We start from the raw sequence: 22,492 nt of genomic DNA, 5'->3' as shown, positions 1-22,492 counted from the left end.
TCCTCTCAGAATCTCCCCTCACTCTGAGATTCTGCCCTCTGGGCCCAGACTCTCCCACTCGGGGAAACATCCTCTCAGAATCTCCCCTCACTCTGAGATTCTGTCCTCTGCTCCCAGACTCTCACACACGGGGAAACATCCTCTCAGAATCTCCCCTCACTCTGAGATTCTGCCCTCTGCTCCCAGACTGTCCCACACGGGGAAACATCCTCTCAGAATCTCCGCTCACTCTGAGATTCTGCCCTCTGGTCCCAGACTCTCCCACACGGGGAAACATCCTCTCAGAATCTCCGCTCACTCTGAGATTCTGCCCTCTGGTCCCAGACTCTCCCACACAGGGAAACATCCTCTCAGAATCTCCCCTCACTCTGAGATTCTGTCCTCTGGTCCCAGACTCTCCCACACGGGGAAACATCCTCTCAGAATCTCCCCTCACTCTGAGATTCTGTCCTCTGGGCCCAGACTCCCCCACACGGTGAAACATCCTCTCAGAATCTCCCCTCACTCTGAGATTCTGTCCTCTGGGCCCAGACTCTCCCACACAGGGAAACATACTCTCAGAATCTCACCTCACTCTGAGATTCTGTCCTCTGGTCCCAGACTCTCCCACACGGGGAAACATCCTCTCAGAATCTCCCCTCACTCTGAGATTCTGTCCTCTGCTCCCAGACTCTTCCACACGGGGAAACATCCTCTCAGAATCTCCCCTCACTCTGAGATTCTGTCCTCTGGTCCCAGAGTCTCCCACACGGGGAACCATCCTCTCAGAATCTCCCCTGACTCTGAGATTCTGTCCACAGGGCCCAGACGCTCCCACACGGGGAAACATCCTCTCAGAATCTCCCCTCACTCTGAGATTCTGTCCTCTGGTCCCAGACGCTCCCACACGGGGAAACATCCTCTCAGAATCTCCCCTCACTCTGAGATTCTGTCCTCTGGGCCCAGACTCTCCCACACGGGGAAACATCCTCTCAGAATCTCCCCTCTCTCTGAGATTCTGTCCCCTGGTCCCAGACTCTCCCACACGGGGAAACATCCTCTCAGAATCTCCCCTCACTCTGAGATTCTGTCCTCTGGGCCCAGACTCTCCCACACGGGGAAACATCCTCTCAGAATCTCCCCTCACTCTGAGATTCTGTCCTCTGGGCCCAGACTCTCCCACACGGGGAAACATCCTCTCAGAATCTCCCCTCACTCTGAGATTCTGCCCTCTGGGCCCAAACTCTCCCACACGGGGAAACACCCTCTCAGAATCTCCCCTCACTCTGAGATTCTGTCCTCTGGGCCCAGACTCTCCCACACGGGGAAACATCCTCTCAGAATCTCCCCTCACTCTGAGATTCTGTCCTCTGGTCCCAGACTCTCCCACACGGGGAAACATCCTCTCAGAATCTCCCCTCACTCTGAGATTCTGCCCTCTGGGCCCAGACGCTCCCACACGGGGAAACATCCTCTCAGAATCTCCCCTCACTCTGAGATTCTGTCCACAGGGCCCAGACGCTCCCACACGGGGAAACATCCTCTCAGAATCTCCCCTCACTCTGAGATTCTGTCCTCTGGTCCCAGACGCTCCCACACGGGGAAACATCCTCTCAGAATCTCCCCTCACTCTGAGATTCTGTCCTCTGGGCCCAGACTCTCCCACACGGGGAAACATCCTCTCAGAATCTCCCCTCTCTCTGAGATTCTGTCCTCTGGGCCCAGACTCTCCCACACGGGGAAACATCCTCTCAGAATCTCCCCTCACTCTGAGATTCTGTCCTCTGGGCCCAGACTCTCCCACACGGGGAAACATCCTCTCAGAATCTCCCCTCACTCTGAGATTCTGCCCTCTGGGCCCAGACTCTCCCACACGGGGAAACATCCTCTCAGAATCTCCCCTCACTCTGAGATTCTGTCCTCTGGTCCCAGACTCTCCCACACGGGGAAACATCCTCTCAGAATCTCCCCTCACTCTGAGATTCTGTCCTCTGGGCCCAGACTCTCCCACACGGGGAAACATCCTCTCAGAATCTCCCCTCACTCTGAGATTCTGCCCTCTGCTCCCAGACTCTCCCACACGGGGAAACATCCTCTCAGAATCTCCCCTCACTCTGAGATTCTGTCCTCTGGGCCCAGACTCTCCCACACGGGGAAACATCCTCTCAGAATCTCCCCTCACTCTGAGATTCTGCCCTCTGCTCCCAGACTCTCCCACACGGGGAAACATCCTCTCAGCATCGACCCTGTCAAACCCCCGGAGAATCCGGAATGTCTCAATAAGGTCGCCTCTCACTCTTCTAAACTCCCAGTGAGGACAGGCCTGGCCTACTCACCCTCTCTTCATGAAAAAATCCCTCCCTACCCGGGATTGACCCCGTGAACCTTCTCTGGACTGTCTCCAATGCCAGTACATCTTTCCTTAGATACAGGGACTAAAACTGTGACCACATCTGGAGGAGTGTGGACAGAATCCGTCTCCTTATTGAAGGAAAGATGTCAATGTGTTGGAATCAGTTCCCAGAAGGTTTCCTGGACTAACACCAGGAATGGGCGGGGATTTCCCCTGAGGAAAGGATGGAGAGGTTGGGATTGTGTCCGCTGGAGTTTATCAGACTGAGAGGAGACTTGGTCCAAACCTTTCAGAGGGCTGAGGGGTGTTGACAGGGTGGATGTGGAGAGGATGTTTCCTCGTCTGGAACAATCTAGAACGAGGGGGTTAGAAATAAAGGGGGACGTCCATTTCTAACGGAGAAGAGGAGAATTTAATTCCCTCAGGGAGCGGCGAGTCTCTGGAATTCTCTTCCTCAAAAGCGGGAGCAGAATCTGGGAATATCATTGAGGCAGAGCCGGAGAGATTGATCATTGACGAGGGGGGTGAAAGGTCGGTGGGGACATTGGGTTCAACTACAATCAGATCAGTCGTGGCCGTATAGAATGGGGTCGGTAGTAGGTTGGAGGGGCTGCTGCAGCTCCTAATTCGCATGTTCGCATGTCCGTAAGCATGCCAATTCTCACCCATCCTCTGAAGTAGTGACAAACCCTGTCAGGGTGAGCTCCACGCGGCTGGACGAGTTGTGGATGCCAGCCGCCTGCCCCATCTGCAAACCACAGGTGTAATTCCCCTGGGCGCCCCTCGTCACATTCTCCATTACAAAGGTGGCATTGCAAGTCGAATTGGCAGCCAGCTGTGACATACTGCTGGCCTTCTCCCCGAGCTTGTACAGGAAATATTTACACCCCTGGTGGTATCTGGATGTGGTGCACCTAAACTCCACAGTCTCGCCCTGGACAAAAACTGCCCAGAGGTCGCGATAAGGAGATGGTCACCTCTGGCGCTCTCCTCTGCAATTAAACAAAACAGGAAAGTTAAATAGATTCCATTTCGTTTCCCCAAAATGTTGTTGGAGCGCAGTCGGGGGGAGGCTGGGTTGGCGCTGCCGAACTTCTGCAACTACTACTGGGCGGCGAATATAGCCATGATTAGGAAGTGGGTAATGGGGGAGGGGTCGACATGGGAGCGGATGGAGGCGGCGTCATGCAAAGGCACCATTGGGAGCGCTGGTAACGGCACCTCTGCCGTTCTCGCCAGCCCGGTACTCCACTAGCCCGGTGGCGGCGGCTCTGAGGATCTGGGGGCAATGGAGGAGGTATAAGAGGGTGGAGGGTGTGTCGGTCTGGACCCCGATTTGCAATAACCACAGGTTCGCGCGGGTAGGGTAGTTGGCGGGTTCCGAAGTTGGCAGAGAGCAGGAATGGGAGATCTACTCATGGGCGGGAGTTTTCCCAGTCTGAAGTCGCTGGAGGACAAGTTCAAGCTGCCGCCGGGGAATGGTTTCAGATATCTGCAAGTCCGGGACTTTCTGAGGGAACTGGTGTTGGCTTTCCCGCTGACCCGCCACGGGGATACAGGACAGAGTGTCCGGTACCTGGGTGGGGGAGGGGAAAGTGTCGGATATCTATCAGGAGTTGTTGGAGGCGGCGGAGACCCCGGTGGAGGAACTGAAGGCAAGTGGGAGGAGGAGCTAGGTGGGGGGGTTCGAGGCGGGTCTGTGGGCGGATGCCCTCAGCAGGGTTAATTCCTCCTCATCATGTGCCCGGCTCAGTCTGATACAGTTTAAGGTGGTACACCGGGCTCACATGGAGGCGGCGAGGATGTGCAAGTTCTTCGGGGAAGAAGACAGATGTGCGAGGTGTGCGGGAAGCCCAGCAAACCATGTCCACATGTTTTGGGCATGCCCGAAGCTTGGAGGATTCTGGCAGGGGTTTGCCAAGGCAATGTCCAAGGTGCTAGGTACGCGGGTGGTGCCGAGTCCAGAGGTAGTGATCTTTGGAGTGTCAGAAGACCCGGGAGTTCAGGGAGCGAAAGAGGCCGAGGTTCTGGCCTTTGCCTCCCTGGTAGCCCGGAGACGGAGCCTGTTAATGTGGAGGGACTCGAAACCCCCGAGCGTGGGGGGCGGGGCGGGTCGGTGCATTACGGTTAAGGGATGTACAGAAGGGGTTGGGTGGGAAATGTTTAGTTTACCATGTTGCTGTTAAGGTTATTATTATTTTGTTTGTTATTGTTATACAAAAATTTTGCAAACACTTCAATAAAAATATTTTTTAAAAAGGGAAATGTGAAGCAGCTGGAAATAGCAGAGCAAAACCTACCAGGGGCGACGAGGAAAAGTGGGTCACTTTCAGCCGAGGTGAATGTACGGCCACCGCTCTGAATGCTGTAGCGGCAAGTGTAGTAATCACTGTCGTCATCGCTCGCTGCCACTGGGAGCGGAAAGATGTAATATGTCCGCCTGCCGTAAGCCCGCATGGGACCCAAGATTTGATCGCGACTGTTGCGGGAAAGGTGGAAGGTGAGGTGGGACAGGCCAACATGAGCCTCACACCGGATGGGAATGGGCCGACCAGCATCACCGGGTGCCCGGGTTAGCGATGGCTTCTGGAGCTGGTCTGAGGGGCGATGGAAAGACAATTTCAGATTCAGTTTGAGTTCCATCGTGGAGACACGGTCCATGGATTCACCGACGGTTAGCTGGTCACTCAGCCGGTAGATAGGAAGGGAGGGGGGGTCAGCAGAATGGAGGTGGGAGGAATGGATTGGAATGGGATGGATGGACGGATGGACGAATGGATGGATGGATGGGTAAGAGAGGGGGTAAAGGTGTAGCTAGGTAAGAGGGAGGTAGGTAGGTATGGGGGGTAGGAAGGTAGTTTAATAGGGTGGTAGGTGGGGTGGGGGTATGTGGGGTGGGGGTAGGTGGGGTGAGGGTAGGTGGGGTGGGTGTAGGTGGGGTGGTGGTAGGTAGGGAGCGGGTAGGTGGGGAGGGGGTAGGTGGGGTGGTGGTAGGTGGGGTGAGGGTAGGTGGGGTGGGGGTAGGTGGGGTGGGGGTAGGTGGGGAGGGGGTAGGTGGGGTGGTGGTAGGTGGGGTGAGGGTAGGTGGGGTGGGGGTAGGTAGGGAGCGGGTAGGTGGGGAGGGGGTAGGTGGGGTGGGGGTAGGTGGGGTGGGGGTAGGTGGGGTGGGGGAAGGTGGGGTGGGGGTAGGTGGGGTGGGGGTAGGTGAGGAGAGGGTAGGTGGGGTGGGGTTAGGTGGGGTGGGGGTATGTGGGGTGGGGGTAGGTGGGGTGGGGGTAGGTGGGGTGGGGGTAGTTGGGGTGGCAGTAGGTGGGTGGGGGTAGGTGGGGTGGGGGTAGGTGGGGTTGGGGAAGGTGGGATGGGGGTAGTTGGAGTGGAGGTAGGTGGGGAGAGGGTAGGTGGGGTGGGGGTAGGTGGGGTGGGGGTAGGTGGGGTGGGGGTAGGTGGGGTGGGAGTAGGTAGCGAGCGGGTAGGTGGGGTGGGGGTAGGTGGGGTGGGGGTAGGTGGGGTGGGGGTAGGTGGGGTGGGGGTAGGTGGGGTGGGAGTAGGTAGGGAGCGGGTAGGTGGGGTGGGGTAGGTGGGGTGGGGGTAGGTGGGGTGGGGGAAGGTGGGGTGGGGGTAGGTGGGGTGGGGGTAGGTGGGGTGGGGGTAGGTGGGGTGGGGGTAGATGAGGAGAGTGTAGGTGGGGTGGAGGTAGGTGGGGTGGGGTAGGTGGGGTGGGGGTAGTTGGGGTAGGTGGGGAGAGGGTAGGTGGGGTGGGGGAAGGTGGGGTGGAGGTAGGTGGGGTGGGGTAGGTGGGGTGGGGGTAGGTGGGGTGGGGGTAGGTGGGGAGAGGGTAGGTGGGGTGGGGGTAGGTGGGGTGGGGGTAGGTGGGGTGGGGTAGGTGGGGTGGGGGTAGTTGGGGTGGGGGTAGGTGGGGTGGGGGTAGGTGGGGTGGGGGTAGGTGGGGTGGGGGTAGGTGGGGTGGGGGTAGGTGGGGTGGGGGAAGGTGGGGTGGGGGTAGGTGGGGTGGGGGTAGGTAGGGAGCGGGTAGGTGGGGCGGGGGTAGGTGGGGTGGGGGTAGGTGGGGTGGGGGAAGGTGGGGTGGGGGTAGGTGGGGTGGGGGTAGGTGGGGAGGGGGTAGGTGGGGAGGGGGTAGGTGGGGAGGGGGTAGGTGGGGAGGGGTAGGTGGGGAGGGGTAGGTGGGGTGGGGGTAGGTGGGGTGGGGGTAGGTGAGGAGAGGGTAGGTGGGGTGGGGGTAGGTGGGGTGGGGGTAGGTGGGGTGGGGGTAGGTGGGGTGGGGGTAGGTGGGGTGGGGGTAGTTGGGGTGGCGGTAGGTGGGTGGGGGTAGATGGGGTGGGGGTAGGTGGGGTTGGGGAAGGTGGGATGGGGTAGTTGGAGTGGAGGTAGGTGGGGAGAGGGTAGGTGGGGTGGGGGTAGGTGGGGTGGGGGTAGGTGGGGTGGGGGTAGGTAGGGAGCGGGTAGGTGGGGAGAGGGTAGGTGGGGTGGGGGTAGGTGGGGTGGGGGTAGGTGGGGTGGGGGTAGGTGGGGTGGGGTAGGTAGGGAGCGGCTAGGTGGGGTGGGGGTAGGTGTGGAGGGGGTAGGTGTGGTGGGGGTAGGTGGGGTGGGGGTAGGTGGGGTGGGGGAAGGTGGGGTGGGGGTAGGTGGGGTGGGGGTAGGTAGGGACCGGGTAGGTGGGGCGGGGGTAGGTGGGGTGGGGGGAAGGTGGGGTGGGGGTAGGTGGGGTGGGGGTAGGTGGGGAGGAGGTAGGTGGGGGGTAGGTGGGGAGGGGTAGGTGGGGTGGGGGTAGGTGGGGTGGGGGTAGGTGAGGAGAGGGTAGGTGAGGAGAGGGTAGGTGGGTGGGGTTAGCTGGGCTGGGGGTAGGTGGGGTGGGGGTAGGTGGGGTGGGGGTAGGTGGGGTGGGGGTAGGTGAGGAGAGGGTAGGTGAGGAGAGGGTAGGTGGGGTGGGGTAGGTGGGGAGAGGGTAGGTGGGGTGGGGGTAGGTGGGGTGGGGGTAGGTGGGGTGGGGGTAGGTGGGGTGGGGGTAGGTGGGGTGGGGGTAGATGAGGAGAGGGTAGGTGGGGTGGAGGTAGGTGGGGTGGGGTAGGTGGGGTGGGGGTAGTTGGGGGTAGGTGGGGAGAGGGTAGGTGGGGTGGGGGGAAGGTGGGGTGGAGGTAGGTGGGGTGGGGTAGGTGGGGGTGGGGGTAGGTGGGGTGGGGGTAGGTGGGGAGAGGGTAGGTGGGGTGGGGGTAGGTGGGGGTGGGGGTAGGTGGGGTGGGGTAGGTGGGGTGGGGGTAGTTGGGGTGGGGTAGGTGGGGTGGGGGTAGGTGGGGGTGGGGGTAGGTGGGGTGGGGGTAGGTGGGGTGGGGGTAGGTGGGGTGGGGGAAGGTGGGGTGGGGGTAGGTGGGGTGGGGGTAGGTAGGGAGCGGGTAGGTGGGGCGGGGGTATGTGGGGTGGGGGTAGGTGGGGTGGGGGAAGGTGGGGTGGGGGTAGGTGGGGTGGGGGTAGGTGGGGAGGGGGTAGGTGGGGAGGGGGTAGGTGGGGAGGGGGTAGGTGGGGAGGGTAGGTGGGAGGGGTAGGTGGGGTGGGGGGTAGGTGGGGGGTGGGGTAGGTGAGGAGAGGGTAGGTGGGGGTGGGGGTAGGTGGGGTGGGGGTAGGTGGGGTGGGGGTAGGTGGGGTGGGGTAGGTGGGGTGGGGGTAGTTGGGGTGGCGGTAGGTGGGTGGGGGTAGATGGGGTGGGGGTAGGTGGGGTTGGGGAAGGTGGGATGGTGGTAGTTGGAGTGGAGGTAGGTGGGGAGAGGGTAGGTGGGGGTGGGGGTAGGTGGGGTGGGGGTAGGTGGGGTGGGGGTAGGTAGGGAGCGGGTAGGTGGGGAGAGGGTAGGTGGGGTGGGGGTAGGTGGGGTGGGGGTAGGTGGGGTGGGGGTAGGTGGGGTGGGGTAGGTAGGGAGCGGCTAGGTGGGTGGGGGTAGGTGTGGAGGGGGTAGGTGTGGTGGGGGTAGGTGGGGGTGGGGGTAGGTGGGGTGGGGGAAGGTGGGGTGGGGGTAGGTGGGGTGGGGGTAGGTAGGGACCGGGTAGGTGGATCGGGGGTAGGTGGGGGTGGGGGAAGGTGGGGTGGGGGTAGGTGGGGTGGGGGTAGGTGGGAGGAGGTAGGTGGGGGGTAGGTGGGGAGTGGTAGGTGGGGTGGGGGTAGGTGGGGTGGGGGTAGGTGAGGAGAGGGTAGGTGAGGAGAGGGTAGGTGGGGTGGGGTTAGCTGGGCTGGGGGTAGGTGGGGTGGGGGTAGGTGGGGTGGGGGTAGGTGGGTGGGGATAGGTGAGGAGAGGGTAGGTGAGGAGAGGGTAGGTGGGGTGGGGGTAGGTGGGGAGAGGGTAGGTGGGGTGGGGGGTAGGTGGGGTGGGGGTAGGTAGGGAGCGGGTAGGTGGGGTGGGGGTAGGTGGGGTGGGGGTAGGTGGGGTGGGGTTCGGTGGGGTGGGGGTAGGTGGGGTGGGGAAGGTGGGGTGGGGTAGGTGGGGTGGGGGTAGGTAGGGAAGCGGGTAGGTGGGGCGGGGGTAGGTGTGGTGGGGGAAGGTGGGGTGGGGGTAGGTGGGGTTGGGGAAGGTGGGATGGGGTAGTTGGAGTGGGGGTAGGTGGGGAGGAGGTAGGTGGGGGGTAGGTGGGGAGTGGTAGGTGGGGTGGGGGTAGGTGGGGTGGGGTAGGTGAGGAGAGGGTAGGTGAGGAGTGGGTAGGTGGGGTGGGGTTAGCTGGCTGGGGGTAGGTGGGGTGGGGGTAGGTGGGGTGGGGGTAGGTGGGGTGGGGGTAGGTGAGGAGAGGGTAGGTGAGGAGAGGGTAGGTGGGGTGGGGTAGGTGGGGAGAGGGGTAGGTGGGGTGGGGGTAGGTGGGGTGGGGGTAGGTAGGGAGCGGGTAGGTGGGGTGGGGGTAGGTGGGGTGGGGGTAGGTGGGGTGGGGTTCGGTGGGGTGGGGTAGGTGGGGTGGGGAAGGTGGGGTGGGGGTAGGTGGGGGTGGGGGTAGGTAGGGAGCGGGTAGGTGGGGTGGGGGTAGGTGGGGGTGGGGGAAGGTGGGGTGGGGGTAGGTGGGGTTGGGGAAGGTGGGATGGGGTAGTGGAGTGGAGGTAGGTGGGGAGAGGGTAGGTGGGGTGGGGGTAGGTGGGGTGGGGGGTAGGTGGGGTTGGGGGGTAGGTAGGGAGCGGGTAGGTGGGGTGGGGGTAGGTGGGGTGGGGGTAGGTGGGGTGGGGTTAGGTGGGGGTGGGGGTAGGTGGGGTGGGGAAGGTGGGGTGGGGGTAGGTGGGGTGGGGGTAGGTGGGGTGGGGGTAGGTAGGGAGCGGGTAGGTGTGGTGGGGGTAGGTGGGGTGGGGAAAGGTGGGGTGGGGGTAGGTGGGGTGGGGGTAGGTGGGGTGGGGGTAGGTGGGGTGGGGGTAGGTGAGGAGAGGGTAGGTGGGGTGGAGGTAGGTGGGGTGGGGTAGGTGGGGTGGGGGTAGTTGGAGTAGGTGGGGAGAGGGTAGGGGGTGGGGGAAGGTGGGGGTGGAGGTAGGTGGGGTGGGGGTGGGGGTAGGTGGGGTGGGGGTAGGTGGGGAGAGGGTAGGTGGGGTGGGGTAGGTGGGGTGGGATAGGTGGGGTGGGGTTGGTGGGGTGGGGGTAGTTGGGGTGGGGGTAGGTGGGGTGGGGGTAGGTGGGGTGGGGGTAGGTGGGGGGGGTAGGTGGGGTGGGGGTAGGTGGGGTGGGGGAAGGTGGGGTGGGGGTAGGTGGGGTGGGGGTAGGTAGGAGCGGGTAGGTGGGGAGGGGTAGGTGGGGAGGGGTATGTGGGGTGGGGGTAGGTGGGGTGGGGGTAGGTGAGGAGAGGGTAGGTGAGGAGAGGGTAGGTGGGGTGGGGATAGGTGGGGTGGGGGTAGGTGGGGTGGGGGTAGGTGGGGTGGGGATAGGTGGGTGGGGGTAGGTGGGGAGAGGGTAGATGGGGTGGGGGTAGGTGGGGTGGGGGTAGGTGGGTGGGGGTAGGTGGGGTGGGGGTAGGTGGGGTTGGGGAAGGTGGGATGGGGGTAGTTGGAGTGGAGTAGGTGGGGTAGGGGTAGGTGGGGAGAGGGTAGGTGGGGTGGGGGTAGGTGGGATCGGGGTAGGTAGGGAGCGGGTAGGTGGGGTGGGGGGTAGGTGCGGCGGGGGTAGGTGGGGGTGGGGGTAGTTGGGGTGGGGGTAGGTGGGGTAGGGGTAGGTGGGGGAGGGTAGGTGGGGTGGGGGTAGGTGGGGTGTGGTAGGTGGGGTGGGGCTAGGTGGGGTGAGGGTAGGTGGGGTGGGGGTAGGTGGGGTGTGGTAGGTGGGGTGAGGGTAGGTGGGTGGGGGTAGGTAGGGAGCGGGTAGGTGGGGAGGGGGTAGGTGGGGTGGGGGTAGGTGGGGTGGGGGTAGGTGGGGTGGGGAATGTGGGGTGGGGGTAGGTGGGGTGGGGTTAGGTGGGGTGGGGGTAGGTGGGGTGGGGGTAGGTGGGGTGGGGGTAGGTGGGGGTGGGGGGTAGGTGAGGAGAGGGTAGGTGGGGTGGGGTTAGGTGGGGTGGGGGTATGTGGGGTGGGGGTAGTGGGGTGGGGGTAGGTGGGGTGGGGGTAGGTAGGGAGCGGGTAGGTGGCGAGGGGTAGGTGAGGAGGGGTAGGAGGGGTGGGGGTAGGTGGGGAGGGGGTACGTGAGGAGAGGGTAGGTGAGGTGAGGGTAGGTGGGGTGGGGTTAGGTGGGGTGGGGTAGGTGGGGTGGGGGTAGGTGGGGTGGGGGGTAGGTGGGGTGGGGGTAGTTGGGGTGGCGGTAGGTGGGTGGGGGTAGGTGGAGTGGGGGTAGGTGGGGTTCGGAAGGTGGGATGGGGGTAGTTGGAGTGGAGGTAGGTGGGGTAGGGGTAGGTGGGGAGAGGTTAGGTGGGGTGGGGGTAGGTGGGGTGGGGGTAGGTAGGGAGCGGGTAGGTGGGGTGGGGGTAGGTGCGGCGGGGGTAGGTGGGGTGGGGGTAGTTGGGGTGGGGGTAGGTGGGGTAGTGGTAGGTGGGGAGAGGGTAGGTGGGGTGGGGGTAGGTGGGGTGGGGTAGGTGGGGTGGGGGTAGGTGGGGTGAGGGTAGGTGGGGTGGGGGTAGGTGGGGTGGTGGTAGGTGGGGTGAGGGTAGGTGGGGTGGGGGGTAGGTAGGGAGCGGGTAGGTGGGGAGGGGGTAGGTGGGGTGGGGGTAGGTGTGGTGGGGGGTAGGTGGGGTGGGGAAGGTGGGGTGGGGGTAGGTAGGTTGGGGGTAGGTAGGGACCGGGTAGGTGGGGCGGGGGTAGGTGGGGTTGGGGTAGGTGGGGTGGGGGTAGGTGGGGGTGGGGGGTAGGTGAGGAGAGGGTAGGTGGGGTGGGGTTAGGTGGCATGGGGGTATGTGGGGGTGGGGGTAGGTGGGGTGGGGGTAGGTGGGGTGGGGGTAGTTGGGGTGGCAGTAGGTGTGTGGGGGTAGGTGGGGTGGGGGTAGGTGGGGTTGGGGAAGGTAGGATGGGGGTAGTTGGAGTCGAGGTAGGTGGGGAGAGGGTAGGTGGGGTGGGGGTAGGTGGGGTGGGGGTAGGTGGGGTGGGGGTAGGTGGGGTGGGGGTAGGTGGAGTGGGGTTAGGTGGGGTGGGGGTAGGTGGGGTGGGGGTAGGTGGGGTGGGGAAGGTGGGGTGGGGAAGGTGGGGTGGGGAAGGTGGGGTGGGGAAGGTGGGGTGGGGGTAGGTGGGGTGGGGGTAGGTAGGGAGCGGGTAGGTGGGGTGGGGGAAGGTGGGGTGGGGAAGGTGGGGTGGGGGTAGATGTTGTGGGGGTAGGTGGGGTGGGGGTAGGTGGGGTGGGGGTAGGTGGGGTGGGGGTAGTGAGGAGAGGGTAGGTGGGGTGGAGGTAGGTGGGGTGGGGTAGGTGGGTGGGGGAAGGTGGGGTGGAGGTAGGTGGGGTGGGGTAGGTGGGATGGGGGTAGGTGGGGTGGGGGTAGGTGGGGAGAGTGTAGGTGGGGTGGGGGTCGCTGGGGTGGGGGTAGGTGGGTGGGGTAGGTGGGGTGGGGGTAGTTGGGGTGGGGGTAGGTGGGGTGGGGGTAGGTGGGGTGGGGGTAGGTGGGGTGGGGGTAGGTGGGGTGGGGGAAGGTGGGGTGGGGGTAGGTGGGGTGGGGGTAGGTAGGGAGCGGGTAGGTGGGGCGGGGGTAGGTGGGGTGGGGTAGTTGGGGTGGGGGAAGGTGGGGTGGGGGTAGGTGGGGTGGGGGTAGGTGGGGGTGGGGTGGGTAGGTGGGGAGGGGGTAGGTGGGGAAGGGGGTAGGTGGGAGGGGTAGGTGGGGTGGGGGTAGGTGGGGTGGGGGTAGGTGAGAGAGGGTAGGTGAGGAGAGGGTAGTGGGGTGGGGGGTTAGGTGGGGTGGGGGTAGGTGGGGTGGGGGTAGGTGGGGTGGGGGTAGGTGGGGGTGGGGGTAGTTGGGGGTGGCGGTAGGTGGGTGGGGGGTAGGTGGGGTGTGGGTAGTTGGGGAGAGGGTAGGTGGGGTGGGGGTAGGTGGGGTGGGGGTAGGTGGGGTGGGGGTAGGTAGGGAGCGGGTAGGTGGGGAGAGGGTAGATGGGGTGGGGGTAGGTGGGGTGGGGGTAGGTGGGGTGGGGGTAGGTGGGGTGGGGTAGGTAGGGAGCGGCTAGGTGGGGTGGGGGTAGGTGGGGAGGGGGTAGGTGGGGTGAGGGTAGGTGGGGTGGGGGTAGGTGGGGTGGTGGTAGGTAGGGAGCGGGTAGGTGGGGAGGGGGTAGGTGGGGTGGTGGTAGGTGGGGTGAGGGTAGGTGGGGTGGGGGTAGGTGGGGTGGGGGTAGGTGGGGTGGGGGTAGGTGGGGTGAGGGTAGGTGGGGTGGGGGTAGGTGGGGTGGTGGTAGGTGGGGTGAGGGTAGGTGGGGTGGGGGTAGGTAGGGAGCGGGTAGGTGGGGAGGGGGTAGGTGGGGTGGGGGTAGGTGGGGTGGGGGTAGGTGGGGTGGGGGAAGGTGGGGTGGGGGTAGGTGGGGTGGGGGTAGGTAGGGAGCGGGTAGGTGGGGCGGGGGTAGGTGGAGTGGGGGTAGGTGGGGTGGGGGTAGGTGGGGTGGGGGTAGGTGAGGAGAGGGTAGGTGGGGTGGGGTTAGGTGGGGTGGGGGTATGTGGGGTGGGGGCAGGTGGGGTGGGGGTAGGTGGGGTGGGGGTAGTTGGGGTGGCAGTAGGTGGGTGGGGGTAGGTGGGGTGGGGGTAGGTGGGGTTGGGGAAGGTGGGATGGGGGTAGTTGGAGTGGAGGTAGGTGGGGAGAGGGTAGGTGGGGTGGGGGTAGGTGGGGTGGGGGTAGGTGGGGTGGGAGTAGGTAGGGAGGGAAGGTGGGGTCGGGAAGGTGGGGTGGGGGTAGGTGGGGTGGGGGTAGGTAGGGAGCGGGTAGGTGGGGTGGGGGTAGGTGGGGTGGGGGAAGGTGGGGTGGGGGTAGGTGGGGTGGGGGTAGGTGGGGTGGGGGTAGGTGGGGTGGGGGTAGATGAGGAGAGGGTAGGTGGGGTGGAGGTAGGTGGGGTGGGGTAGGTGGGGTGGGGGTAGTTGGGGTAGGTGGGGAGAGGGTAGGTGGGGTGGGTGGAGGTAGGTGGGTTGGGGTAGGTAGGGTGGGGGTAGGTGGGGTGGGGGTAGGTGGGGAGAGGGTAGGTGGGGTGGGGGTAGGTGGGGTGGGGGTAGGTGGGGTGGGGGTAGGTGGGGTGGGGTAGGTGGGGTGGGGGTAGTAGGGGTGGGGGTAGGTGGGGTGGGGGTAAGTGGGGTGGGGGTAGGTGGGGTGGGGGAAGGTGGGGTGGGGGTAGGTGGGGTGGGGGTAGGTAGGGAGCGGGTAGGTGGGGCGGGGGTAGGTGGGGTGGGGGTAGGTGGTGTGCGGGAAGGTGGGGAGGGGGTAGGTGGGGAGGGGTAGGTGGGGAGGGGTAGGTGGGGTGGGGGTAGGTGGGGTGGGGGTAGGTGGGGTGGGGGTAGGTGAGGAGAGGGTAGGTGGGGTGGGGGTAGGTGGGGTGGGGGTAGGTGGGGTGGGGGTAGGTGGGGTGGGGGTAGGTGGGGTGGGGGTAGTTGGGGTGGCGGTAGGTGGGTCGGGGTAGGTGGGGTGGGGATAGGTGGGGTTGGGGAAGGTGGGATGGGGGTAGTTGGAGTGGAGGTAGGTGGGGAGAGGGTAGGTGGGGTGGGGGTAGGTGGGGTGGGGGTAGGTGGGGTGGGTGTAGGTAGGGAGCGGGTAGGTGGGGAGAGGGTAGGTGGGGTGGGGGTAGGTGGGGTGGGGGTAGGTGGGGTGGGGGTAGGTGGGGTGGGGTAGGTAGGGAGCGGCTAGGTGGGGTGGGGGTAGGTGTGGAGGGGGTAGGTGTGGTGGGGGTAGGTGGGGTGGGGGTAGGTGGGGTGGGGGAAGGTGGGGTGGGGGTAGGTGGGGTGGGGGTAGGTAGGGAGCGGGTAGGTGGGGCGGAGTTAGGTGGGGTGGGGGAAGGTGGGGTGGGGGTAGGTGGGGTGGGGGTAGATGGGGAGGGGGTAGGTGGGGGGTAGGTGGGGAGGGGTAGGTGGGGTGGGGGTAGGTGGGGTGGGGGTAGGTGAGGAGAGGGTAGGTGAGGAGAGGGTAGGTGGGGTGGGGTTAGGTGGGCTGGGGGTAGGTGGGGTGAGGGTAGGTGGGGTGGGGGTAGGTGGGGTGGGGGTAGGTGAGGAGAGGGTAGGTGAGGAGAGGGTAGGTTGGGTGGGGTAGGTGGGGAGAGGGTAGGTGGGGTGGGGGTAGGTGGGGTGGGGGTAGGTAGGGAGCGGGTAGGTGGGGTGGGGGTAGGTGGGGTGGGGGTAGGTGGGGTGGGGTTCGGTGGGGTGGGGGTAGGTGGGGTTGGGGTAGGTGGGGTGGGGGTAGGTGGGGTGGGGGTAGGTGGGGTGGGGGAAGGTAGGGTGGGGGTAGCTGGGGTGGGGGAAGGTGGGTTGGGGGTAGGTGGGGTGGGGGTAGGTAGGGAGCGGGTAGGTGGGGAGGGGTAGGTGGGGAGGGGTAGGTGGGGTGGGGGTAGGTGGGGTGGGGGTAGGTGAGGAGAGGGTAGGTGAGGAGAGGGTAGGTGGGGTGGGGTTAGGTGGGGTGGGGGTAGGTGGGGTGGGGGTATGTGGGGTGGGGGTAGGTGGGGTGGGGGTAGTTGGGGTGGCGGGTGGTGGGTGGGGGTAGGTGGGGTGGGGGTAGGTGGGGTTGGGGAAGGTGGGATGGGGGTAGTTGGAGTGGAGGTAGGTGGGGTAGGGGTAGGTGGGGAGAGGGTAGGTGGGGTGGGGGTAGGTGGGGTGGGGGTAGGTAGGGAGCCGCTAGGTGGGGTGGGGGTAGGTGCGGCGGGGGTAGGTGGGGTGGGGGTAGTTGGGGTGGGGGTAGGTGGGGTGGGGGTAGGTGGGGTAGGGGTAGGTGGGGGGAGGGTAGGTGGGGTGGGGGTAGGTGGGGTGGGGTAGGTGGGGTGGGGGTAGGTGGCGTGAGGGTATGTGGGGTGGGGGTAGGTGGGGTGGTGGTAGGTGGGGTGGGGGAAGTTGGGGTTGGGGTAGGTAGGGTGGGGGTAGGTAGGGACCGGGTAGGTGGGACGGGGGTAGGTGGGGTGGGGGTAGGTGGGGTGGGGGTAGGTGGGGTGGGGGTAGATGAGGAGAGGGTAGGTGGGGTGGGGTTAGGTGGGGTGGGGATATGTGGGGTGGGGGTAGGTGGGGTGGGGGTAGGTGGGGTGGGGGTAGGTAGGGAGCGGGTAGGTGGGGAGGGGGTAGGTGGGGTGGGGGTAGGTGAGGAGAGGGTAGGTGAGGAGAGGGTAGGTGGGGTGGGGTTCGGTGGGGTGGGGGTAGGTGGGGTGGGGGTAGGTGGGGTGGGGGTAGTTGGGGTGGCGGTAGGTGGGTGGGGGTAGGTGGGGTGGGGGTAGGTGGGGTTGGGGAAGGTGGGGTGGGGGTAGTTGGAGTGGAGGTAGGTGGGGTAGGCGTAGGTGGGGAGAGGGTAGGTGGGGTGGGGGTAGGTGGGGTGGGGGTAGGTAGGGAGCGGGTAGGTGGGGTGGGGGTAGGTGCGGCGGGGGTAGGTGGGGTGGGGGTAGTTGGGGTGGGGGTAGGTGGGGTAGGGGTAGGTGGGGAGAGGGTAGGTGGGGTGGGGGTAGGTGGGGTGGGGTAGGTGGGGTGGGGGAAGGTGGGGTGAGGGTAGGTGGGGTGGGTGTAGGTGGGGTGGTGGTAGGTGGGGTGAGGGTAGGTGGGGTGGGGGTAGGTAGGGAGCGGGTAGGTGGGGAGGGGGTAGGTGGGGGTAGGTGGGGTGGGGGTCGGTGGGGTGGGGGAAGGTGGGGTGGGGGTAGGTAGGGTGGGGGTAGGTAGGGACCGGGTAGGTGGGGCGGGGGTAGGTGGGGTGGGGGTAGGTGGGGTGGGGGTAGGTGGGGTGGGGGTAGGTGAGGAGAGGGTAGGTGGGGTGGGGTTAGGTGGGGTGGGGGTATGTGGGGTGGGGGTAGGTGGGGTGGGGGTAGGTGGGGTGGGGGTAGTTGGGGTGGCAGTAGGTGGGTGGGGGTAGGTGGGGTGGGGGTAGGTGGGGTTGGGGAAGGTGGGATGGGGTAGTTGGAGTGGAGGTAGGTGGGGAGAGGGTAGGTGGGGTGGGGGTAGGTGGGGTGGGGGTAGGTGGGGTGGGGGTAGGTGGGGTGGGGGTAGGCAGGGAGCGGGTAGGTGAGGTGGGGGTAGGTGGGGTGGGGGTAGGTGGGGTGGGGTTAGGTGGGGTGGGGGTAGGTGGGGTGGGGGTAGGTGGGGTGGGGAAGGTGGGGTGGGGAAGGTGGGGTGGGGGTAGGTGGGGTGGGGGTAGGTAGGGAGCGGGTAGGTGGGGTGGGGGTAGGTGGGGTGGGGGAAGGTGGGGTGGGGGTAGGTGGGGAGGGGGTAGGTGGGGTGGGGCTAGGTGGGGTGGGGGTAGGTGGGGTGGGGGTAGGTGAGGAGAGGGTCGGTGGGGTGGAGGTAGGTGGGGTGGGGTAGGTGGGGTGGGGGTAGTTGGGGTGGGTGGGGAGAGGGTAGGTGGGGTGGGGGAAGGTGGGGTGGAGGTAGGTGGGGTGGGGTAGGTGGGATGGGGGTAGGTGGGGTGGGGGTAGGTGGGGAGAGGGTAGGTGGGTGGGGGTCGGTGGGGTGGGGGTAGGTGGGGTGGGGTAGGTGGGGTAGGGGTAGTTGGGGTGGGGGTAGGTGGGGTGGGGGTAGGTGGGGTGGGGGTAGGTGGGGTGGGGGTAGGTGGGGTGGGGGAAGGTGGGGTGGGGGTAGGTGGGGTGGGGGTAGGTAGGGAGCGGGTAGGTGGGGCGGGGGTCGGTCGGGTGGGGGTAGTTGGGGTGGGGGAAGGTGGGGTGGGGGTAGGTGGGGTGGGGGTAGGTGGGGTGGGGGTAGGTGGGGAGGGGTTAGGTGGGGAGGGGTAGGTGGGCAGGGGTAGGTGGGGTGGAGGTGGGTGGGGTGGGGGTAGGTGAGGAGAGGGAAGGTGAGGAGAGGGTAGGTGGGGTGGGGTTAGGTGGGGTGGGGGTAGGTGGGGTGGGGGTAGGTGGGGTGGGGGTAGGTGGGGTGGGTGTAGGTGGGGTGGGGGTAGGTGGGGAGAGGGTAGGTGGGGTGGGGGTAGGTGGGGTGGGGGTAGGTGGGGTGGGGGTAGGTAGGGAGCGGGTAGGTGGGGAGAGGGTAGGTGGGGTGGGGGTAGGTGGGGTGGGGGTAGGTGGGGTGGGGGTAGGTGGGGTGGGGTATGTAGGGAGCGGCTAGGTGGGGTGGGGGTAGGTGGGGAGGGGGTAGGTGTGGTGGGGGTAGGTGGGGTGGGGGTAGGTGGGGTGGGGGAAGGTGGGGTGGGGGTAGGTGGGGTGGGGGTAGGTAGGGAGCGGGTAGGTGGGCCGGTGTAGGTGGGGTGGGGGAAGGAGGGGTGGGGGTAGGTGGGGTAGGGGTAGGTGGGGAGGGGGTAGGTGGGGAGGGGTAGGTGGGGAGGGGTAGGTGGGGTGGGGATAGGTGTGGTGGGGGTAGGTGAGGAGAGGGTAGGTGAGGAGAGGGTAGGTGGGGTGGGGTTAGGTGGGGTGGGGGTAGGTGGGGTGGGGGTAGGTGGGGTGGGGGTAGGTGGGGTGGGGGTAGTTGGGGTGACGGTAGGTGGGTGGGGGTAGGTGGGGTGGGGGTAGGTGAGGTTGGGGAAGGTGGGATGGAGGTAGTTGGAGTGGAGGTAGGTGGGGAGAGGGTAGGTGGGGTGGGGGTAGGTGGGGTGGGGGTAGGTAGGGAGCGGGTAGGTGGGGTGGGGGTAGGTCTGGTGGGGGTAGGTGGGGTGGGGTTCGGTGGGGTGGGGGTAGTTGGGGTGGGGGTAGGTGGGGTGGGGAAGGTGGGGTGGGGGTAGGTGGGGTGGGGGTAGGTGTGGTTGGGGAAGGTGGGATGGGGTAGTTGGAGTGGAGGTAGGTGGGGAGAGGGAAGGTGGGGTGGGGGTAGGTGGGGTGGGGGTAGGTGGGGTGGGGGTAGGTAGGGAGCGGGTAGGTGGGGTGGGGGTAGGTGGGGTGGCGGTAGGTGGGGTGGGGTTAGGTGGGGTGGGGTTAGGTGGGGTGGGGGTAGGTGGGGTGGGGAAGGTGGGGTGGGGGTTGGTGGTGTGGGGGTAAGTGGGGTGGGGGTAGGTAGGGAGCGGGTAGGTGGGGTGGGGGTAGGTGGGGTGGGGGAAGGTGGGGTGGGTGTAGGTGGGGTGGGGGTAGGTGGGGTGGGGGTAGTTGAGGAGAGGGTAGGTGGGGTGGAGGTAGGTGGGGTGGGGTAGGTGGGGTGGGGGTAGTTGGGGTAGGTGGGGAGAGGGTAGGTGGGGTGGGGGAAGGTGGGGTGGAGGTAGGTGGGGTGGGGTAGGTGGGGTGAGGGTAGGTGGGGTGGGGGTAGGTGGGGTGGGGGTAGGTGGGGTGGGGGTAGGTGGGGTGGGGGTAGGTGGGGTGGGGATAGGTGGGGTGGGGTAGGTGGGGTGGGGGTAGGTGGGGTGGGGGTAGGTGGGGTGGGGGTAGGTGAGGAGAGGGTAGGTGAGGAGAGGGTAGGTGGGGTGGGGTTAGGTGGGGTGGGGGTAGGTGGGGTGGGGGTCGGTGGGGTGGGGGTAGGTGGGGTGGGGGTAGTTGGGGTGGCGGTAGGTGGGTGGAGGTAGGTGGGGTGGGGGTAGGTGGGGTTGGGGAAGGTGGGATGGGGGTAGTTGGAGTGGAGGTAGGTGGGGAGAGGGTAGGTGGGGTGGGGGTAGGTGGGGTGGGGGTAGGTGGGGTGGGGGTAGGTAGGGAGCGGGTAGTTGGGGAGAGGGTAGGTGGCGTGGGGGTATGTGGGGTGGGGGTAGGTGGGGTGGGGTAGGTAGGGAGCGGGTAGGTAGGGAGCGGGTAGGTGGGGTGGGGGTAGGTGGGGAGGGGGTAGGTGTGGTGGGGTAGGTGAGGTGGGGGTAGGTGGGGTGGGGGAAGGTGGGGTGGGGGTAGGTGTGGTGGGGTAGGTGAGGAGAGGGTAGGTGGGGTGGGGGTAGGTGGGGTGGGGGTAGGTGGGGTGGGGGTAGTTGGGGTGGCGGTAGGTGGGGTTGGGGAAGGTGGGATGGGGGTAGTTGGAGTGGAGGTAGGTGGGGTAGGGGTAGGTGGGGAGAGGGTAGGTGGGGTGGGGGTAGGTGGGGTGGGGGTAGGTAGGGAGTGGGTAGGTGGGGTGGGGGTAGGTGGGGTGGGGGTAGGTGGGGTGGGGGTAGTTGGGGTGGGGGTAGGTGGGGTAGGGGTTGGTGGGGAGAGGGTAGGTGGGGTGGGGGTAGGTGGGGTGGGGTAGGTGGGGTGGGGGTAGGTGGAGTGGGGGTAGGTAGGGTGGGGGTAGGTAGGGAGCGGGTAGGTGGGGTGGGGGTAGGTGGGGTGGCGGTAGGTGGGGTGGGGTTAGGTGGGGTGGGGTTAGGTGGGGTGGGGGTAGGTGGGGTGGGGAAGGTGGGGTGGGGGTAGGTGGGGTGGGGGTAGGTGGGGTGGGGGTAGGTAGGGAGCGGGTAGGTGGGGTGGGGGTAGGTGGGGTGGGGGAAGGTGAGGTGGGGGTAGGTGGGGTGGGGGTAGGTGGGGTGGGGGTAGTTGAGGAGAGGGTAGGTGGGGTGGAGGTAGGTGGGATGGGGTAGGTGGGGTGGGGGTAGTTGGGGTAGGTGGGGAGAGGGTAGGTGGGGTGGGGGAAGGTGGGGTGGAGGTAGGTGGGGTGGGGTAGGTGGGGTGGGGGTAGGTGGGGTGGGGGTAGGTGGGGTGAGGGTAGGTGGGGTGGGGGTAGGTGGGGTGGGGGTAGGTGGGGTGGGGATAGGTGGGGTGGGGTAGGTGGGGTGGGGGTAGTTGGGGTGGGAGTAGGTGGGGTGGCGGTAGGTGGGGTGGGGGTAGGTGGGGTGGGGGTAGGTGAGGAGAGGGTAGGTGAGGAGAGGGTAGGTGGGGTGGGGTTAGGTGGGGTGGGGGTAGGTGGGGTGGGGGTAGGTGGGGTGGGGGTAGGTGGGGTGGGGGTAGTTGGGGTGGCGGTAGGTGGGTGGGGGTAGGTGGGGTGGGGGTAGGTGGGGTTGGGGAAGGTGGGATGGGGGTAGTTGGAGTGGAGGTAGGTGGGGAGAGGGTAGGTGGGGTGGGGGTAGGTGGGGTGGGGGTAGGTGGGGTGGGGGTAGGTAGGGAGCGGGTAGGTGGGGAGAGGGTAGGTGGCGTGGGGGTATGTGGGGTGGGGGTAGGTGGGGTGGGGTAGGTAGGGAGCGGCTAGGTGGGGTGGGGGTAGGTGGGGAGGGGGTAGGTGTGGTGGGGGTAGGTGGGGTGGGGGTAGGTGGGGTGGGGGAAGGTGGGGTGGGGGTAGGTGGGGTGGGGGTAGGTAGGGAGCGGGTAGGTGGGCCGGTGTAGGTGGGGTGGGGGAAGGAGGGGTGGGGGTAGGTGGGGTAGGGGTAGGTGGGGAGGGGGTAGGTGGGGAGGGGTAGGTGGGGAGGGGTAGGTGGGGTGGGGATAGGTGTGGTGGGGGTATGTGAGGAGAGGGTAGGTGAGGAGAGGGTAGGTGGGGTGGGGTTAGGTGGGGTGGGGGTAGGTGGGGTGGGGGTAGGTGGGGTGGGGGTAGGTGGGGTGGGGGTAGTTGGGGTGACGGTAGGTGGGTGGGGGTAGGTGGGGTGGGGGTAGGTGAGGTTGGGGAAGGTGGGATGGGGGTAGTTGGAGTGGAGGTAGGTGGGGAGAGGGTAGGTGGGGTGGGGGTAGGTGGGGTGGGGGTAGGTAGGGAGCGGGTAGGTGGGGTGGGGGTAGGTCTGGTGGGGGTAGGTGGGGTGGGGTTCGGTGGGGTGGGGGTAGTTGGGGTGGGGGTAGGTGGGGTGGGGAAGGTGGGGTGGGGGTAGGTGGGGTGGGGGTAGGTGTGGTTGGGGAAGGTGGGATGGGGTAGTTGGAGTGGAGGTAGGTGGGGAGAGGGAAGGTGGGGTGGGGGTAGGTGGGGTGGGGGTAGGTGGGGTGGGGGTAGGTAGGGAGCGGGTAGGTGGGGTGGGGGTAGGTGGGGTGGCGGTAGGTGGGGTGGGGTTAGGTGGGGTGGGGTTAGGTGGGGTGGGGGTAGGTGGGGTGGGGAAGGTGGGGTGGGGGTTGGTGGTGTGGGGGTAAGTGGGGTGGGGGTAGGTAGGGAGCGGGTAGGTGGGGTGGGGGTAGGTGGGGTGGGGGAAGGTGGGGTGGGTGTAGGTGGGGTGGGGGTAGGTGGGGTGGGGGTAGTTGAGGAGAGGGTAGGTGGGGTGGAGGTAGGTGGGGTGGGGTAGGTGGGGTGGGGGTAGTTGGGGTAGGTGGGGAGAGGGTAGTTGGGGTGGGGGAAGGTGGGGTGGAGGTAGGTGGGGTGGGGTAGGTGGGGTGAGGGTAGGTGGGGTGGGGGTAGGTGGGGTGGGGGTAGGTGGGGTGGGGGTAGGTGGGGTGGGGGTAGGTGGGGTGGGGATAGGTGGGGTGGGGTAGGTGGGGTGGGGGTAGGTGGGGTGGGGGTAGGTGGGGTGGGGGTAGGTGAGGAGAGGGTAGGTGAGGAGAGGGTAGGTGGGGTGGGGTTAGGTGGGGTGGGGGTAGGTGGGGTGGGGGTCGGTGGGGTGGGGGTAGGTGGGGTGGGGGTAGTTGGGGTGGCGGTAGGTGGGTGGAGGTAGGTGGGGTGGGGGTAGGTGGGGTTGGGGAAGGTGGGATGGGGGTAGTTGGAGTGGAGGTAGGTGGGGAGAGGGTAGGTGGGGTGGGGGTAGGTGGGGTGGGGGTAGGTGGGGTGGGGGTAGGTAGGGAGCGGGTAGTTGGGGAGAGGGTAGGTGGCGTGGGGGTATGTGGGGTGGGGGTAGGTGGGGTGGGGTAGGTAGGGA

The 22,492-nt window shown here is 66.4% G+C and overlaps 1 protein-coding gene across 1 annotated transcript in view; it reads right to left on the bottom strand.

Annotated features, from left to right (window-relative positions):
- Positions 1-3,130: 3,130 nt before the first annotated feature.
- Positions 3,131-22,492, bottom strand: part of LOC140411280 (scavenger receptor cysteine-rich domain-containing protein DMBT1-like) — a 66,426-nt gene continuing 47,064 nt past the window's right edge. The window contains exons 5-6 of the mRNA XM_072500402.1: positions 4,633-4,929; positions 3,131-3,324 (exon numbers count right to left, since the gene is read on the bottom strand). Coding sequence (XP_072356503.1) covers positions 3,131-3,324; positions 4,633-4,929 — 491 coding nt within the window. The remainder of the gene's footprint in view (positions 3,325-4,632; positions 4,930-22,492) is intronic.

This window comes from Scyliorhinus torazame, chromosome 4 (assembly GCF_047496885.1).
Source record: "Scyliorhinus torazame isolate Kashiwa2021f chromosome 4, sScyTor2.1, whole genome shotgun sequence".
Lineage (NCBI taxonomy): Eukaryota > Metazoa > Chordata > Chondrichthyes > Carcharhiniformes > Scyliorhinidae > Scyliorhinus > Scyliorhinus torazame.
The sequence above is the reverse complement of the archived record's forward strand: the minus strand, read 5'-3'. Positions and strand labels throughout refer to the sequence as shown.